This window comes from Tupaia chinensis, unplaced genomic scaffold (assembly GCF_000334495.1).
Source record: "Tupaia chinensis unplaced genomic scaffold, TupChi_1.0 Scaffold000532_1, whole genome shotgun sequence".
In the NCBI taxonomy this organism is placed as follows: domain Eukaryota; kingdom Metazoa; phylum Chordata; class Mammalia; order Scandentia; family Tupaiidae; genus Tupaia; species Tupaia belangeri.
In genome coordinates, this window is record NW_006160045.1 from 1,508,454 (window position 1) to 1,529,617 (window position 21,164).

General features: G+C 37.0%; 1 protein-coding gene and 1 pseudogene across 1 annotated transcript in view; one reads left to right on the plus strand and one right to left on the minus strand.

The window, feature by feature from the left end:
* The window catches only part of WDR64 (WD repeat domain 64), a 101,235-nt gene extending 87,110 nt beyond the window's left edge, over positions 1 to 14,125 (plus strand). Inside the window, exons 19-21 of the mRNA XM_006157278.2 lie at positions 2,267 to 2,347; positions 3,497 to 3,610; positions 13,736 to 14,125. Coding sequence (XP_006157340.1) covers positions 2,267 to 2,347; positions 3,497 to 3,610; positions 13,736 to 13,819 — 279 coding nt within the window. The 3' untranslated portion in view covers positions 13,820 to 14,125. The remainder of the gene's footprint in view (positions 1 to 2,266; positions 2,348 to 3,496; positions 3,611 to 13,735) is intronic.
* LOC102469784 (coilin pseudogene) lies at positions 10,520 to 12,222 on the minus strand (annotated as a pseudogene).
* Positions 14,126 to 21,164: the final 7,039 nt, after the last annotated feature.

Genomic DNA, 21,164 nt, shown 5'->3' on the forward strand with positions numbered 1-21,164 from the left:
TAGTGTAAACTGGTAGAGCCAACATGCAAAACAGGATGGCATATCAAGTGAGCTTGAAAAGAGTCATGACCTACTAAATGTATCCCCTGGGGAAACCCTTGAACATGTGCTTGAAAGGTACGAGAATGGTCGAAGTAGTACAGTGTAATGGCACATACATTCTGGCGTATTAATAAAGGAATGGTATAAAGCAGTGCAAATAAATGAACTAGGGTAACATCTACATGAGTCAATGTTGCTACTGAATGAGTCATGTTTTGCCTAAATATATAATGATTTCAATTGTGAAAAGTCGTGAACAGATAAAAACCAAACAAAATACTGGTTTGACAGAGCATATAAAGTTAAATACATAAAAGCAAGGAAATTAAAAACCCAAATTCAGGATAGTCATTAATGTCTGAAGGCAGATGAACAGGAGTGAAGCCAGAGATGAAGCCAAGAAACTGCATATTGAGAGCTTCAAAGTGGAGGGCATTGTTCCAATTTGTATAGCAGGGCCGGGGGTTCACCTGTGTTCCTTATGTCATTATTCTCTAACAGTGTCTACTTTGTATTTAACATTACATATTTTTCAAGTAAGGCAATTTTCAAAAACCCCACTTTTCGTTCCAAAAGGAACCCAGATAACTTTCTTTCCTGAAGACAGAATGACAGGCAGGAAAGGTGTGGGATAAGGATTCTAATAGACTTAGTTTTTAGATAAGTAGTTTTATTTCATTTCTCATCTGAAGATATCTCAAAGAGTCATTGTGAGGATAAAATGAGAAAATCTATACCAGTGATCTTTCAGATTCTCAATAAATGTGAGTTCCACCTTCCCCAAATGTCCCAGTCTCTGCTTCATGTCTTTTAACTCAATCACCTGGCATGCTCTACACCAAATAGGAATATATTGTGTAATTACCTTTACTTCCCACCCCCACCACCAGGTCATGAGCTCTTTATGGGCAAAGATGTGTGCATAGTATGTACCAGATACTCCTTTGTGTTGAATAGGATTATAACAGTACAACTCAGAAATCACTGGTACAGGTTGAATATCCCTAATCCAAAAATCTAAATATCTAAAATGCTCCAAAATTTGAAACTTTTTGAATGTTAACATAATGCCTCAAGTGGGAAGGTCTACACCTGACTTGATGTGATGGATCACAACCAAAATGCTACAATACAAAAATATTCTATATTCAGGCTATATGTATATAAGGTATAGATTAAGAGAATTTTGTGTTTAGACTTGTGTCTGATCCCCAAGATATCTCATTGTGTCTATGCAGATGTTCCAAGAAATCCAAAACCTAAAATACTACTAGGCAAGGATTTTGGATAAGGGATATGTAGCTTTTACTAACTTTTAATATTCTCTTTCAATTTAGAGATAAGTCATTTTCTTAAAGAATTATTTAATAATTTTAATTATTTTTAAAATTTGACTAGAGAGAGAAAGAGATCTGGGAGTTGAACTGCGGTCAGTAATGTGGGAATCCAGTGCCTGAACCACCATTTCCTCTAAGAAATCAGTTTTTTAAAAGTAACTGACACATTTAACTAACTTTGGGACATCTTTAGAAAGGTTTGTAAAGCCCTTGAAACAGTGGAATGCTCCAAATTTGACAAACCTGGTCCTCTTCTTACCTCAGTGGGTTGGTAAAATAACAAAGTCCCAATGCCAAAATTGAGTTGAAATGCTTTGTACTTAGGATTCTGATTTTTCCAGAGAATCTTGTTTGTCTATTTCTTTTCATTCTCAATTATGTAATATGTATCTATTCATTTCTTTTCTGTTAATTTCCTTTTGACATATTGTTACCAGTAATAATAATAGAATGATACTAAATCTTCCATGTAAGTAGCACCTCACTGTATATGTGATCTTGTTTGATTCTTGTAACTAGTCAACATGCAGCTAATAAATGAAAGAGGTGGGGCCAGCAGGTGGCATTCTCGTTAAGGCTCTGAACTCCCACATGGTAGACCGTGGTTTGAGTCCTGAGTCCAGTGGCTTGAAACTCTCATTGTATGTGTGCACATGCATGCCCAAAATCTCAAGAGGCCAATGGAGGAAAAGGTATTGCAGCATGGCCATCCACCCTGGGGGATGATTTCTGTTTCCCTTTTTCTCTTTCACAAGTGTACACATCCTATAGCAGAAAGAACTCTCAAAAATAAATAAATAAAATAAAGAGTCAGGATTTGAACCCAGGTATTTTGCCACAATGGGATGTGCCCTTTTCATTTAAGCATTCTTTCCTTCATTTTACAGATTCGAAGATATGCCTTAGAAGGGTTCATGACTGAAAACAGAGAAGCGGGGATTGTTTTTGGTTCTCTTCCTATATACAGGGTGAGTTGGTGGTTCCTAGGACTAGACTAGTAACAGAAAAATAGTAACTCTGAGATCTCATTCCTGACTCTGGGCTACAAAGCAAGGCTGGAGAAAATCACATCCAATTCCAGAGAAGTCTTGGATTCTGGGTATCAGTAGCCTAGATCACTTGCCAGTGTCATTCCACATGGTAGTTATTTTGAACTTTACACTGAGGCTTATCACCTACGGGATAAAATGCAAATGATCAGTATGGCATATAAACCTTCCTTGATCTGGCCTTTGATAGAAGCGAATGACCTCCTTTTCCACCACATTCTCTCTACATTCCCAATACTCAAGAAATGCCCTATGACATGTCTTTTTAAAAAATTTTCGAAAAGAATTATTTAATTTTATGTATTATTATTTTAATTCACCAGAGAGAGAAAAAAAGCAAGCTGCCATGTCTAGGACTCAAACCACAGTTGGCCATGTGGGAGTCCAGCACCTTACCCCTATGCTACCTGCTAGCCCAAGTATCACTTGTTTTTACATTACTTCTGTGACTATACTTGGGTTACCTTCTCCCCAGGACTCATTCACCCCTTGTTTCCTTCCAAATTCATATCCATCCTTCATATCTCTACCCCAGATAACCTCAATTAAATAACTAATTAATAAACCTATGAAATAATAAACCAAAGTTTTTAACCTAACTTCTATCTTAAATTTAACATTTTTCCCAAGAACATGTTTATCACAAGTATCAAACACTTATGCTAACAGATGATGCTAATGGTGAACTATCAAGAATTAATAGTGGGCAACTGGAGGGCCAGCAAGTGGCCTGGTGGTTAAGGCACTGGACTCCCACATGGCCAACTATAGTTAGAGTCTTGGATCTTGTGGCTTGAAAATCATGCCAGGCACATGTGCATGTATGCCCCAAATCCCAGGAGAATGGCAGAAAGGGGATTATAATGTAGCAATTCCCCCGGGGGGGGGGGGTGAGTTTTCACTTTCTGTCTCTCTGGCAAGTGTAGATACCCTATGGCAAAAACCTTAAAAAATACATAGTGAGCAATTGGGAAGGAGGGTATATTCTGAAGAAGCTAGGCCTTCTCACTTTTCACTCCCCCATCAAGGCAATTTACTTGCATATATCTGACTATTTATGGTTTCCAGGTCCCAAGCCCCACTACTTTAAGATTCCTTCCACTTATTGGTTCAGAAGCACAAAGGGAATCTTCAGATGGCATTGTAGGAAAGAAGAAGGGAGGTCATAGTCTACACGAAAAAGTAAGTTAGTACTAATTCCCTAGTTAATTAATTCATGCACTCCGTTTCTGTAAAGTTGTTTTTTTTTTTTTATACTACTCTGCTCCCAGAAACATTCTGCACCTAAACTTATTTCAACTGATATTTTAAAAATAAATATTCCAGGACCAGCAGTTGGCATAATGGCTATGTCACTGGATTCCCATGTAGTCAACTGCGGTTTGAGTCCTGGACCCGGTGGCTCAAACTCATGCCAGGCACGTGTGCGTGTGTACCCAAGATCCCGAGAGGAGAATGGAGGAGAGGGGATTGCAGCATGGCCATCGCCCCTGGGGAGTGATTTCTCATATATATATATATATATTCCAGACATGTGTGTTAGCTCTGTGAGATGGAAATCACAGATTTGCTGGACAGAGAGGAAGAAAAATCACATAGGCCATATCTGCCTAAACTGATGAAGGTTTTCTAGAGCTTCACTGAAATTCACTGAGCTGTTTTAGAAGGCAGGTGGTTTAACACAACAAAGCCGAGGGTCCTGGAACCATCCTTGTTTCTTAATCTTATTGGTACCTACAGGATGGAACTTGGACATCAATAAGTATCTGGCTCATTCACAAGAATTTTTCCCACATATTAACCAGAATAACTAACATATAATGCTTTACAGTTTGCAAAGTATTTTTATAAATCATTCCTTTGAATGATTTATAAAATGATTCCTTTGCAGCACAAAGAAAATGTTAGATTCATCTTAGAACTATTTTAAAAAAGGAGCCTAGAACAAAGTCAGTGGCTTGCCAGAGATAATTTATGAGTTAAGTGACAAGCTGAGATCTACTCTGGCCCCAAATTTCAGGCTCATGCTGTTGTACCGTATTACACCATAATGTCCTACAATTCAACCCTTTCACTCCTCTCCTGGTTCTGGAAGCTTGCATGGGCCTAACTGCACCTGGGGCCATTTAACCCAACATTAAAATAGAACATCATGAAGAGGAAGATCTAGCACATAGTAATTTTATAAAGCCTCCTTACTGTAATGTCAGATTAAAAACAGAAAGGAGATGGCTCTTATTGTCTGTGCCTAATTCAATAATAGATAAAAACCAACAATGACAGTAACAACAACATTTAAAAGAGGCCTTATATAATTAATATAGAAAACTTGATCATAATTTTGTTAGGTTGCGCACTTAATGAGAATATGAATATTCATATTACTATTAGTCCTCAGCTCTGTTAATTAGTCATAAGAGTTTTGGCAACAGGGATTTCGACCATGGAAGACCCTCTGCCTAGACTTCACCCTCTGCTCCCCAGTCTAGCCAGGAGCCAGGATAAGCAGCAGCCATCTATATTTGAGTTCTGAGCAGTTTTCATTTTTTGACAAAAAAATTTTTTCTTCTTTCTTTTTATTTCCTCCTCTTTTTTTTTTTTCCTTTTGTTTTTACCTTTCTCATTCTTCTGCTAGCCTCCATACATTGATTTTCTAGAAAGGTCTAGATGCTCAGTAGCCAAATATCTGAATACTTTTAGAATCAGATTAATCCTCAATTTGCATTGAATCAGTTGTACAAAGGGAGGAAAAACAGTACTGTCTTCAGACTACAGGTCAACTCTTGCATTCCTCTGAATGCTCAGATTTAACTCCAAAAAAATAGGAAAACATGTATAATCCATCATATGACCAGAAACCACTGCAGAGGCACAAGAAATATGAGAAACAAAGAAAATATCTCTTCTTTAATGGAAAAGAATAACTCCTCTGCCTCCACAAGGAATACAAGGGAACTCATGGAAATGTCAGGTAAAGAATTTAAAATATTCATAGTGTCAAAGCTAACAGAGAAGCAAGAGAATAGACACAACCACCTCCAGAAGATACAGGAGAAAAGAGACACTGAGATCTAGGAGGTGACGAAATTCGTGCATGATCTGAAAGAGGAGATATACATCATAAAAAAGAGTCAAACATAATTGTTTACATAATTGTAATATAGGAAATCAAAACTTCCATTGAAAATATCAAAAGCAGATTAGATTATACAGAAGATCAAATCTCAGATATAGAATATAGAACCTCTGACCTAGAAAAATTCAACAAAAAGACTGAGATTAAAAAAATAAAAAACAAACAACAACCTGACAATAGCATGTGAGTAATACTAGATACTGTTAAATGCCCAAACATCCAGATCATCGGTATCCCACAAGGTAAAGAAACTGACATGGAAATTGATCATCTATTCCATGAAATCCTGGAAAAAAACTTTCCAAACTAGAGAGGCACTCAAATACCCAAGAAATACAAAAAAACCCACATGGAATTGACCCAAGAAGATCTTCCTCAAGGCATATCATAGCTAGATTGACCAAAACCACAGAAAGAGACAAGATACTAAAACTGGTAAGAGAGAAACGTCAAGTTACTTTCTAAGGATATCCCATAAGGCTCATGTCGGATCTCTTGTCAGAAACAGTGCAAGCAAGGGAAAAATGGAAAAATATACTCAAAGTGTTAAGTGAAATACAATTTCAACCAAGAATACTACATCCGGCAAGATTATCCTTCATATGGGAAGAAAAGCCCGAAACATTCTCAGATAAGCAAAACCTGAAAGAATTTACCAACACCAGATCAGCCCTTCAAGCAGTGTTGAAGGGAGTCCTATACCAGGAACACTAAAGACAGACAGAAGTAAGAGAACAAGAAATGACCAAGAAAAAGACCAACTTAATGGTAGGGATAGGTTCAGAAATATCAATAATAATGCTGAATGTTAACTTGCAGAGTTTAAATGGAAAGATCAGACCACAGTAACACTGCACTTTCAATAGAAGAGATATTAATTATGTGACTCTGAACTAGTGAAATTGAATTTTTGACTTTAGACTAAAACATTACTGATTTTCTTCAATGCTTTGATTTCCAAATTTGAGGACTTTACTCTTCCCTTGAACTGTTGATAGGTTCATCTACCTACTATTTGAACTGAATCCTAACCTTTTTCCTGGCTTTAACTTTTAAGCAAATTTCTGTTAAAATTTTTAAATTTTGATCTATTAAAACGAAAACTTTTTTTTTGAAATTAAAAAAATGCATTGAAAAAGACTTATTAACACCTATTTAATGACTGCAGTAAGCTATCTAGCCCAGGCAAGGTACTACTTTATAGTATGTTCACTTTACTCACTGAGGTTTATGCCTAAAGTCAAACATGTGTTCATAAATATGTATATATCAGCTGTGCTTGCTATTGAAAGTCTTTAATTAAGATCTTTAGCAAATCAATAAAATGTGGGGGGAAAAAAGGCATGGAAAGCAACTGTACATACCAGAGACAGTGTGGTAGAAGGGGGGGAGTTCGCAAAGGGTGAGAGTTAGGGAATCAAGGGGGTGAGGCAAAATATATAAGAAACAAGAAATAGAAAATGATTTGTTAATGATACATGTATGTAATATCCTTGATTGAACCAATATACGAGCTACACTGAATGGAAAATCTCATTTTGTATACTATATTGATGTACAGTGAATGAGTGTAAATAAATAAATAAATAGATAAATTAAAAAAGGAGTTTTGGCAACACAAGAGTTTTCTATAAAAATAATATACTGGGTCATTGAGAAAGCCATGACGCATTTCTGCATAGAAAAAACAGAAAAATATATCATGATGTTCCTGACAACCTAATAATTTACTTTTAACTGTTTTAAGTAATGGGTGAAACATAGTAGTATAAATAACCTAAAACTAAAAGGGTATCCAAAAAATATTTGCACTGGGTTCTATAATTCCTATCTTTTATGCCCACATTTGCATTATTACTTAAAACTTTGCCTCATCTGATATTAAATAGATTTTACATTCTCTATGTATAAACACTAATTGACAGAATGAACATGGCCAAATATGTCTTATGTGCCAGAGAGAAGACAATACAGAATTAAAACTTAACTAATCATAGTTAATATACATAATGGCTATTGTGTACTCAGATAACCATAAATTGACTCTTCTGCATTAATTTTATCAGATATCACAAAGAGTAATCAATTATCTGCCCAAACACAATGGAATTTTCAATATTTCTGATGTCCTAGTAGACACTTCACTTTCTCTTAAACATTTTGATAGGTCACTGACCACATAAGAAAGTAAAAAATGTAGATAGCTCCACTTACTTGCAGAAAAAGGATCATAAAACCATCATTAAAAAGTCCCTTCTGGTTTAGCCAAAAAAATTATTAAGCTGCTAGACTTCCACATGGCAGACTGCAGTTTGAGTCTAAGACCTGATGGACTGAAAATCATACCAGGGCATGTGTGTGTGTGTGCATGCCCCAAATCCCAGGAGAATGGAGGAGAAGGAACTGTAGTGAAGCCATACCCCTGGGGAGTGACTTCTCATTTCCCTCACACACCTTATGGCAAAAAAAAAAAAAAAAAAAAGTGTGGAAACATACCCAATCAGAAAAATACTGAGTTGGAAAAGTCACAATGTGTTTGTTTTTGTTTTAGTTCGATAAGATTTTATTTAAAAATTTGCAAAGCTGAAGGAGGGATCTGATCTTACCTTTTTCCTGGCTTTAACTTTTAAGCAAATTTCTGTTAAAATTTTTAAATTTTGATCTATTAAAACGAAAACTTTTTTTTTGAAATTAAAAAAATGCATTGACAAAGACTTATTAACACCTATTTAATGACTGCAGTAAGCTATCTAGCCCAGGCAAGGTACTACTTTATAGTATGTTCACTTTACTCACTGAGGTTTATGCCTAAAGTCAAACATGTGTTCATAAATATGTATATATCAGCTGTGCTTGCTATTGAAAGTCTTTAATTAAGATCTTTAGCAAATCAATAAAATGTGGGGGGAAAAAAGGCATGGAAAGCAACTGTACATACCAGAGACAGTGTGGTAGAAGGGGGGGAGTTCGCAAAGGGTGAGAGTTAGGGAATCAAGGGGGTGAGGCAAAATATATAAGAAACAAGAAATAGAAAATGATTTGTTAATGATACATGTATGTAATATCCTTGATTGAACCAATATACGAGCTACACTGAATGGAAAATCTCATTTTGTATACTATATTGATGTACAGTGAATGAGTGTAAATAAATAAATAAATAGATAAATTAAAAAAGGAGTTTTGGCAACACAAGAGTTTTCTATAAAAATAATATACTGGGTCATTGAGAAAGCCATGACGCATTTCTGCATAGAAAAAACAGAAAAATATATCATGATGTTCCTGACAACCTAATAATTTACTTTTAACTGTTTTAAGTAATGGGTGAAACATAGTAGTATAAATAACCTAAAACTAAAAGGGTATCCAAAAAATATTTGCACTGGGTTCTATAATTCCTATCTTTTATGCCCACATTTGCATTATTACTTAAAACTTTGCCTCATCTGATATTAAATAGATTTTACATTCTCTATGTATAAACACTAATTGACAGAATGAACATGGCCAAATATGTCTTATGTGCCAGAGAGAAGACAATACAGAATTAAAACTTAACTAATCATAGTTAATATACATAATGGCTATTGTGTACTCAGATAACCATAAATTGACTCTTCTGCATTAATTTTATCAGATATCACAAAGAGTAATCAATTATCTGCCCAAACACAATGGAATTTTCAATATTTCTGATGTCCTAGTAGACACTTCACTTTCTCTTAAACATTTTGATAGGTCACTGACCACATAAGAAAGTAAAAAATGTAGATAGCTCCACTTACTTGCAGAAAAAGGATCATAAAACCATCATTAAAAAGTCCCTTCTGGTTTAGCCAAAAAAATTATTAAGCTGCTAGACTTCCACATGGCAGACTGCAGTTTGAGTCTAAGACCTGATGGACTGAAAATCATACCAGGGCATGTGTGTGTGTGTGCATGCCCCAAATCCCAGGAGAATGGAGGAGAAGGAACTGTAGTGAAGCCATACCCCTGGGGAGTGACTTCTCATTTCCCTCACACACCTTATGGCAAAAAAAAAAAAAAAAAAAAGTGTGGAAACATACCCAATCAGAAAAATACTGAGTTGGAAAAGTCACAATGTGTTTGTTTTTGTTTTAGTTCGATAAGATTTTATTTAAAAATTTGCAAAGCTGAAGGAGGGATCTGATCTTTTTTTTAAAAGAAAGCAATTTTCACAGTATATATTTTGCCATTTTAGTTTTGCATTCAATAATGACAGAAAAAGAAGCTTCCGTTCAAGATCCTCACTCCAGCACACTCAATCAGGTGCTCAGCGTCTTGTACAAGATAACAGGTCTCTGGAATAGGAGCTCTCCAGGCACACACACCAGCTCTTATGTTCACTGCTCTACACAGGGACCTGAGAATCCTTAATTTGAAACATGAGGAAAATGTGAAAGAATTCCTTAACTCAATGCCTGCAACAAACCTGTTAACTCTTGATGACTACAAGTATGAGATATCTGAAATTTATAAGATGTTTCACATTTAATGAAACAACTCAATATTAAAAAACATTAGGTCAAGTAACATCCTTCAATGTTTTAAAATGTTACTTAGTAAAACTTACTGAGCAGCACAGTCTTGTACTTGGTATTATGAATTCCTACTGACATAATGGCTACTTGATGATTGAAAGAATTAAAAAAAAAAAGAGAAGAAACTATACATATTGGAATATTAACAATGCCTGTAAGGAGTGTCATGTTTAAAATTTTGTTAACAAAAATTAAACCTGAAAAAGGTCTATAAAAACCAACTCTCATGTTATTTTAAATGATGAGGTAGATTTTTTCCTATGCAGTTAATGTGAAGATAATAAAAAATTGATACAACTTTCAAACCCTCTTTTTTTAAAAAAAATGTTAGTTAATAGTCACTTTCACAAACAAGACTTATTCATAAACTCTGCGGCGGCAAGGTCATACTCAGGCATGTTCTGTACATGATGTGTTATTCAGAGATTCAGCAAATCAGTCTTGGATCAATCAACTCTCTCCAAAAATCAGTGATCCTATTCTTCTGTGTCACAACATACTCTACTACCTCAGTTCCATTTTTGTGATGATAAACCAAATCAAATCTCCCAGGTTCTTTTGAGGCAGGTAAGGGTGAAAGAATTTCTATTTTTACTTGCTGGGTGTCTGGATTGTGGCTTAATACTTTTCCTTCCTTGTAGTCTGAGACATCAGGAGAGTAATTGGATGTTAGTTCCAAAAGTTTAAATGCAATCTTTTCTCCAACTTGAGTAGCAGCTGCTAAGAGCGGTAACAGACTGGAACCTTTCTTGAGAGTCTCACTGGATTCTCTATAATAGTAGATGAGTTTGTTACTATTTCATTTCATTGCTGCTGCTTCTGATAGTCAGTGTTTCTACTTAAGACACAGGAAACAGCATTCCCTCATCCTGGACCTCTCCCCCACAAGCCTGGACCTCTTGACCTCCCCCCCACAAACCTGGACCAGGGGAACAGACATATTAGGAGGAGGTCCAGGAGGCTGTCTGCCACCATTTGTATCAGAAAGGTTCCATCCCACAGCAGTTGGAATCTGTGATAACAGCTCTGATCCAAGCCAGCCTCTTCCTACAGAGAGGCCTATTGTCTTTAGGAAACCTGCAGGGCATTCCAGGGTGCTCTTTAACATCGTGCACTGGTCATCTGACTCTGAACTCTTTGTCAGAACTGGAAGATGATGTTTGGGTAGTCTTGCCTTTGTTGGGGGTAGGGTTAAAGCCAGTTTTTATAGCTGGTTCGTTTGCAGCTGTGTTTTTTTGTAGAGATTCCTTCTTTTGATAACTTGGTCGATAGTTTCTCTGAGGCACTTTGGACCCCAGAGTGACATTTCTGGTCCCATCACTGACTGATTCATGAAAGAGTCAGAGGCCGGGGAGGAATTGGGGTTCTCTTTTGAACAAATGCCTCTGCCGCCTTTCCTTCTGGTTTCAATGACACTGTTTTTAGCAGACCCTTTTGGAGGACTACAGCTCTGTGAGGTCCACCCTTTCACAGCCTGCGCTTTAGGAGATTGGGAATTTTTGGTCTATTTCTTATATTTGAATTTCTCTTTTCTCTTTGGTGATTTTCTTTTGGTCTCTTCATCATCATCACTTACTATGCCACGTTTCTTTCCTTTTTTTTTTTAATTTTTTTTTCCTCCCACTCTGATCTGGTTTTGGTTTGAGATCTAAGGCCTTCTCATGATTCCTATTATTCTGTTGCTGCTTCCAATGTTCCTTTGAATATTTGTAATCCAGTTCAGTTTCTGCAGCCTCCTCCAATTTAAATGTCCGCTTCTTGGCTTTCCTAGGTGATAAATGAGTACCATCACCATTACTGACTACTACAGAATTCTCAGCAATTTCTCTCTCTTGTAGTTTAACTCTGAGGCAGTGGTTCCTCCCCAGGTCTGCACTCTCAGGGGGAGGCAGGAGTCCTTCTCTGTCCCCTCCCTCCCACCAGGTAGAGGCCTAGAAGGGCCCCAGAAGTGAAGCTGACACGGATGAGACTGCTGAAATCCTTGATGACTCAGCATCTGTTTGAATTCACCAGAAGCCAGAAGGCAGTAGAGTGAGGGCTGGCGATGGGGAATCAACTTGAAGCTGTAGCCTAACCATCTCAGAGGCTGCCATCTTGCTCAGTCCATGACGTGTTTTTCTATGCAAAAATGTGTCACGACTTTTCCAATGACCCAAGAGTTAAGAGAAAGAGGGTATATGTATATGACAGCATATGCCATAATTTTTTCAAAGAATTTTTAATGACAGAAATTTTCATCCTTCCATTTTAGCTGAAAAGAGTATATAAACTATAACTCAGTAATATTGCTAATGATAATGGCTAACATTATTTTTAAATCAGTGCACCAATAATCAGTACAATACTTTTGGACTCTTTGACTTATCTTTGTGACACTTTGAGGTAGTTACAGTTACCATCCTCATTTTACAATTTCGAAAACTGAAACAGAGGCTAAATACCTTTAACTGGACTAATATACAGTGTGTTCATACTGGGAGAATTCACTTTACAAGCTGTAGTGATAGTGGTTGAATGTATAAAAAATAAGTAAATAAACAACAACACAAAATAGAGGATAAGTAAGTCATCTAAAATTACAAAAGAAGCAAGTAATAAAGCTGAGATTTAAACCCAACGAACTCAGAGTTGGACACTTAAAAACAATGGAATGTAATTCAGAGATAACGTGAGCCTCTGGGTTAGTTCTGGTCAGAATAATCCATGGGAGTTTTCAAATAATGAACACTGCAGAGCCCCTCCCTTCTCACCATTCTCTGCCTCCTTGCCAGGCTTTATTTTATTTTATTTTTTTCACAACTCTATTCACTACCTGATGCTGCATCATATAAGAATTCTATTTATTTATTTGGAGAGGTTTTTGCTATAGGGCATGTGCACTCGCCAGACAGAGACAGAGAGACAGAAAGTGAGAAATCACCCCCCAGGGGGGATGGCCACACCGCCATCCCTTCTCCTCCATTCTCCTCTTGGGATCTTAGGCACACATGCACACGTGCCCGGCGTGAGTTTTAAGCCACTGGGTCCGGGACTCGAACCACAGTCGACTAAATAGGAGGCCAGTGACATAGCCATTATGCTAACTGCTGGTCCCAAGAATTCTTTTTATTTTTAAAAGCACTTTTAAAAATACATATTTTTTCTTAAAAACAATTTACTTTTATTGTTTCTATTCCAGTAGAGTGTAAGATCCAAGCCTGGGACTAACTTATTCTTGGCTGTAACTCTAGGGTCTTGAACACACTAGCATATAAGAGACTCTCAAAAAATATTTGCTGAATAAAACAATGAAATGCATTTTTAAAAAAGAAAAAGTAGAAGAAGAATAGAAAATTAAACACAAATAGACTGTGCAACTTGGAAAGTCGCCCTAGCTGGAGTTTGGCAGGTTGATCTAAGGAACTAAGCCTCCTTCCTTGTCTGTGGAGAATCAGGAGAACATATTAGAGTCTAAGACTACAGCAATTTTAGCTGGTTAGTAAACAGCTATACTTTTGCTCTAAGAGGATTAAAATCTCTGTATAAATTGGTGGTACAACTTGACCCTGGAAGATTGAGTTAGTCATATAATGCCATTTACTAACTGATGTGCTCTTTATTTCACAGCAAACCCGGAGGAAAAGTCTGAAAAGAAATTTAGTGCCACAAATAAACCTGGCTTCTTCCTTCTTCCCAGCCATACCAAAGTAAAGAGGAAAATCAGAAGTGGCTGCTGCACATAAAATGGCCAGATATGGATGATATCCTGGTCCTCATCTCAGGATGAAAGGGAGAGTCCACCAGACACAGACAGCCGTCCCTGTGTGCTCCCGCATCCTACTGATGAACAAGATTGCTTGAGAGCTCTGGAGACCTCAGCTCTGAACAAACAGGCAGCAAGCAGCCAGTTTGCCGGCTTCTTTTATATGTCAAAATCCACTTAGTGAATAAGCCATGTTTGTTGTTTACTGTTAGCAAAATGACACATTAAGAAACGAATTAAATCAATAGCATAAGCAGGTCTAAAATAATATGGTTATCATGGTTAGCTTTCCACCTCTCTTCACTGTTCACTCTAATCCATAACCAGAGTTAGGATTACAGTGTATGTAGTAAGAGGCAAATTACTTGTGTGTCAGGCTATGTATTGTGTAAAGAAAATTATTTTTTAAAAATGAGCCAGTTGGGTCTCTAGCTGTCTTTTTCATTCAGGAAAATGTCATCTGGGAGAAAAATTCAGAGTTTCTTAGATAAAGTCAGAAAATATTTATATTAAGTTTAGAAACGATTCTAGATAAGTAGAACTTAAATGGTTATCTGAATTTTATGCAGTTCATTTTTATTAATTCTTTTATTAAGTGATTTTTGTATTTTGACCAAATGATCAGTTTTACCACTGGGTACTATGTAAAAAATAAAAGCATCTAAATTTGATCAATAATAAATGAGATTTTAAATGAGCAAGAAGAAAGCATATGAACGAAAACTACCCTGGGCCTCTTTGGTAAAGGGTTATAAGCTTTTAGCAATAAAACAAAAGTGTTGTCATGTAAAGGCTTAATCTACTTTCCCGAAAGAACAAGGCCACTTGGTAGGAAGAAATTGTGGGTTTTGATTTTGCCTTTCCATTCAAAATCACAACATCTTGGACCAGAAGGTGTCACAGAGGTTAAGGCAGCTGGATCCCACATGGCCAATTGCATGGTTCAAGTCCCAGACCTGCTTAGAGAAGAGGCTTAGAGAGAGAGAGAGAGAGAGAGAGAGAAAGGTAGAAGAAAAATCAGAATGTAATTAGGCATCACAGAAACAAAAAGTTTAAGAAAGATTTTCAAGGGAGAAGTGATCAATAGTGTGGAATTTGGCAATGAGATCAAGTAAACTGACAGGAAACTGTTTTCACTCAACTCTCATGGCTCTGGGGATGTTGAGATATCTAGTCTATATTTCTCTTTCAAAAACAATATATATGTGGCTGTGACAGTTGAGGGATTAGAGATAGAATGCTAAGAGGCTATTTTCAAGAGAGGAGATGCTTAAACATGTTTAAATACTTTGAGAAGTGAATCAGGACAGTAAAAAAAAGAAAGTGAAAATATAAGCGATACCTATCATATTTCCATTGCAGCAGGAAGCAATAAAGACACAAGTGCAGATAAAGATGAATCAGTAGTTGCCATGGGAGAAGGCTGAAGGAGTTTTTGTCAGTTTGCCTCAGTTTTACCCATGAATAATAAAAATGAATATGTATTTAGTAATTTTAATCTAACGGACCATGTTAAGCAGTAGACATGGATTTTCCCACTGAATCTCCACAATACAATGGTGTTAATATTTTCTCTATTTACACATGAGAACATAGAGGCAGCTATCATAGCCCTACACAGTCCACATCAGCAACCATCTGGGTTGGTTGCAGAACCCATGGATACTGAGGACCAAGTATATATGAAAAATGTTTCGTGTTCTCCCCCATTGGAAGCACTAAGTGTTTGCTATTACTATCATTATTCTTCCCCCTCCAAAGAATTATTTATTTATTTATTTATTTGTTATTATTGTTTTTAATTGGACCAGAGAGAAGAAGAGAAAGGGAAAGTGAGAAAGCAAGCCACCAGGTATAAGACTTGAACCATGGTCAGCAATGTGGGAGTCCAGTGCCTTAACCACCATGCCACCTGCTGGTCCTCACTATCATTATTCTTAATGTTGCTGTTAGTAGTGTGTTCTCTTTCATCAATATATAAGAAAACTATTAAAACTGTATACATTCTCCATATCAACTAAGGCAACAATTGTCAGATAGCAGTACATTGTAATTCCAGGGAAACTTTCACAAAATAATACTGTGGGACAGAAAGAGAGAGAGAACATGCAGAATAATTTCTCCCAAGTGGATCCACAATCTAAGTCCCAGTATCTATGAATATGTTATATGACATGGCAAAAAAAAAAAAAAAAACAACCCTTTGTAGATATGATTAAATTAAGGGCTTTGAGATGGAGGGAGTATCCTGGATTCCCCAGGTGAACCCAATGCAATCAGAGTCCTTATAAGAGGGAAGCAAGAAGGTCAGTGTCAATAAAAGGTGATTCAGATGATTCAGAGTGGTGTACTTTTTTTGTGTGTGAGTTTTATTGCTATAGGGCGTGTGCGCATGCCAGAAAGACAGACAGAGACAGAGAGACAGAAAGTGAGAAATCACCCCCTAAGAGGGATGGCCGTGCCTCAATACCTTCTCCTCCATTCTCTTCTCGAGATCTTGGGCACGTACGCACACGCACCTGGCATAAGTTTAAGCCACCGGAGCCGGGACTTGAACCACGGTGGACTACATGGGAGTCTAGCAGCACAGCCATTACACTAACTGCTGGTCCCCAGAGTGATGTACTTTGAGGATGGACGTCAAAGCTGCCTCTGAAGCTGGAAAAGCAAGAAAACAGATTCTTCCTGGAGCCTCCAGAAGGAACACAGCCCAGCTGACACTTCGATTTTAGTTCCTCAAGACTCATTTCAGATTTCTGCCCTCGAGAATCCAATATAATTAATTTGTGTTGTTTTATGCATTAATATTGTGTTAATTCAGGGCCAGCCCATAGTCTAGGGGATAAGTAAGCCAGCTTACTGCAGTTTGAATCCTGGCTCCAGTGTCTTGAAAAACACCTGGTTCATGAGCGTGCAAGCCCCAAATCCTGAGAGAAGGAGAAATGGAGAGAAATGTATTCCAATTTAACCATGCCTCATTGGGGGTTGCACTCTCTCTTCAGCAATGAAAAAGAAAAAATGTGTCAATTTGTTACAACAACAAAAACTAATGAGGCAGAGAGAGAGTGAAATTACAATTACATTTCAATCTTGAGGTGGGGGAACATCATTTTTTTGGTTACTATTTTAATTTCCTCAGGAGACTTCACCTTGCCTCATCTCCATCAGGGTTGAGAAATACTTAAATAGGAGGGGAAGGAAAAGGTAAAATACTTTGAGATGAGAAACACTACACATTATCACTGGGTGACTCCAAGTAATAAAAAAATTTAAGACTGCAGAATAAAGGCTCCAGTGCTTTTACATTGGAGCCAAATAAGAAAGAAATACTAACCAGGAAGTTTCCAGACCCTGGATGCTTCAGTAGCATGTCCAAGAAACTACTATTTCCAATGAAGCCGACGTCAGCTACCTGCTGATATTATTTACTTCATTTAGAAGTCATATATTCGGTTTACTCTTGTGTGTGTGTGTGTTTTAGCCAACTAAGTTATAAACTTTTCAAGGGTAGAGAAATTTTACATTTTAAAAAATCTAAAATCTAATGAACTAAATTACTGTATTCAATCTAGTGAGACACAGAATCTTGGCCATGAAATTCCAGCTATCTTTACTCTGTAATTTCCTGAAATCCCATCTGCTATTTAATTCAGCCCAGTTTTGAGGCCAAACCCACCCACCCTTCCGTGTGTAGCCCAGATATTTTGTGCCATATCTTACCACCTTTTAGAATGACATAATTAGATTTATTCTAGTCTAGCAGACTTTACTCCCACCACCTGGGAACACTTCATAATAATTAGCAAAGTGATAATAATCACCAATGGCAATTTTCACATAAAGGAAAAAAAAAAAGTCTAAAAATATATAGGCCAAGAACATCCTTTCAATATAAGCAAAGAATTAAAACTGAGGGTCATATACTATGGTCATATCTCGTGTAAAAAACATTTTCCCCTTGGACACTTCCCTATTTCCTTCAGATCTCTACTGGGATGTACCTTAGAGAAGAATCCTTATCTGACTATCCTCATTTGAAATAGCACTTTCTTCACCTCCTCCCCACCTCTGCTCCTTGGCTTTCTATCCTCCTTACCAGTTCTTTGTAGGACTTAGCACCAGTTGATAGTATTCATTTGCTACTACTCATTAGGTTCATGTCTACCACTCACCCCTTCAATTTTTATTTTGTTTTTAATTTGCTATAGAGCACATATGTTTGCTGGAGAGAGAAAGAGATATGTATGTATGCATGCACCTTCTGGCATTAAAAAAATAGGTCAGCAACTATTTGTAACACATAGAACTTAAAAACACATAAAAAATGTAAAACAGTAGGTCTTTGGCACTTGATGCCTATGGTTAGCTCCCTCCTATACACAACATCTGTTATATGTCCCCTCAAAGTTCGCATGCTGGAAATTTAATCCCCAATGCAACAGTGTTGGGAGGTGGGCTTTAACAAGATGTGATCAGGTCATAAGGGCTCTGCTCTCCTGAATAGGTTAATGTCAGTATTGCAGGAATTGGCGTGGTTGTCTTTAGAATGTGTTGTTATTAAAAATTCCACATAGATATTCTGTCTTGCATGCTTGCTTCCACCTCTGTCTTCCAACGTGTGATGACCTCACCAGATGCTGGCATCATCCTCTTAGACCTCCTAGCGTAAATAATCCCAGCGCCATAAAGGAAGTTATTCTTTTTATTTAAGTTCTTCCGTATAGCATTCTATTATTATATTTTCTTATTTCATTCCTTAATAGAATAATTCAATATACAAGAAAAGCAATTTGATATATGTTTTGTCTTTTGAATTATGTAATTCTGTTTGAAAACTTCTTACTCTGACTACCTTATCTTTCATAGCTTACTCAATTCTTTTCACTGAATTGTACTTCGGCTTGGTTGTACCTAAACTGGAGGACCCTGTAATAAACAGCCAAAGAGAAATGTACTATTGTACTTATTATAGGGATACAATAACAATAGCATCATCCTTTGTTCACTCAAAGTCTTTTACAAAGACACAGAATTTTCTGACATCTATCAGGGTTAGCAAAGACTTTATTTCATATAGAGAACTGATCTGCTTCAATCTTGTGTTCAGAATAATTCTGTAACTGGATATCATTTCTCCTCTTTTTCAGATGGCTTAGAAAGTATACAGCCAAATTTATATCCTTTTCTCAACTGTTTTAGAATACGACTGTGTTTCATATTCTTGTACAAATTTTCCTCTGGCCAAGATTATGCAAGTAATTTTGTTTTACCCTTCTGTATACATTTTTGTAAATTAATGTAGTACTTATAACATAAAGTCTAGTATGGATGGATGATTACATATATATATATATATATATATATACACATTTTTTTTGGAGAGATTTTCACTGTAGGGCGCGTGCGCTCGCCAGACAGACAGAGAGAGACATAGAGACAGAAAGCGAGAAATCACCCCCCCAGGGGGGATGGCCACGCCGCAATCCCTTCTCCTCCATTCTCCTCTTGGGATCTTGGGCACGCACGCACACGCGCCCGGCGTGAGTTTTAAGCCACCGGGTCCGGGACACGAACCACAGTCGACTATGTGGGAGTCCAGCGACATAGCCATTACGCTAACTGCTGGTTCCCTATATATACACATTTTTAATAAATTTTATTTTACCATCGTAAGTTCACAGCAATACTGAGCAGAGGAAGTGTAAAGTTTCCATATCCTACTCCCACACACGCACGGCCTCCCCTATTATCAACATCCCCCACAGGGCAACTTATTTGCTGCAATTGTAGGACCTACGCAGCATTATCACTCAGAGTCCATAGTTTATATTTGTTTTCACGCCTGGCATTGCACATTATATAAGTTTGGACAAATATATAATGACATGTATCTGCCATTACAATATCATACAGAACAGTTTCACTGCCTTAAGAACCCTCTGTCTATATACATACCTTGTGGTTCAGGATTTAAAGGGAAAAATAAATGACATTTTCTTTCAAATTTTCTTGTCCCCAGCTCTCTTTCATGAATGATCTTGTCTGTTTTTGTCTCTCTGGTGGATAAGTTCTTCTTGCAAAGCTAGCCAATTTTTCATAAAACACAACCAAAACAAAAAAAAGTCTACTTGCTAATTCAAATTCCAGTAGAAAGTATTTGCCCAAATAAGAGTTCCTTCTCACAAAATTGGATTTATAAAACCTCAAAGAGTTTTAGACAATAAAGTTAGATTTTTAAAAATCACATGTAGACATCCAGAATAAAAAGAAAAGAGGCAAGAATTTAAAAACTTTACTGTCTTCATTACTAAAATGACATGAGCAAAATAAATAAATAAATAAATAAATAACACAAACAAAAACAGAACTTGGGAAATGACTAACATGTGTCATAAATTATCTCTTATTAATACAATCTTTCTTCATTGTTTTGAAAGACATGTAATCAGTAAAAGAAAATGTTGCTACTAAGTCATTTAGAAAGGCTATGAGAAATAAGCTACCATTAAAAAATACCCTCGCCATGCGCTAGCTTCCTCTTTTCTAGCTGGAACCACGGAGGGAGTTCAAGAGTAAAAAAAAGAAGGTTCCTACTACAGCAGAAACCAAGAAAAAGGCTCCTGCTATGGCAGAAGCCACTAAGAAAAAGGTTCCTGCTGTGCCAGAAACCCTTAAGAAAAAGCGAAGGAATTTTGCAGACCTGAAGATCAAGTGCCTCAAGAAGTTTGGCAAGGAGGAAGTTTATTTATGAAAAAGCTAAGCACTATCATAAGGAATACAGGCAGATGTACAGAACTGAGATTCGCATGGCCAGGATGGCAAAAAAAGCTGGCAACTTCTCCATACCTGCAGAACCCAAATTGGCATTTGTCATCAGGCACAGAGGTATCAGTGGAGTGAGTCCAAGGTTCAAAGGTATTGCAGCTTCTTCATCTTCAGCAGATCTTCAATGGCACCTTTGTTGAGCTCAACAAGGCCTCAGCTAACATGCTGAGAATTGTGGAACCATACATGGCATACCTGAACCTGAAGTCAGTAAATGAACTAATCTACAAGCATGGTTATGGAAAAACCAGTAAGAAGCAAATTGCTTTGACAGATAACTCTGACTGCTTGATCTCTTGGTAAATTTGGCATCATTTGCATGGAGGATCTGATTCATGAAATCTATACTGTTGGACAATGCTTTAAAGAAGCAAATAACTTCCTGTGGCCCTTCAAATTATCTTTGCCACAAGGTAGAATAAAGAAAAAGACCACCCATTTTGTAGAAGGTGGAGATGCTGGCAACAG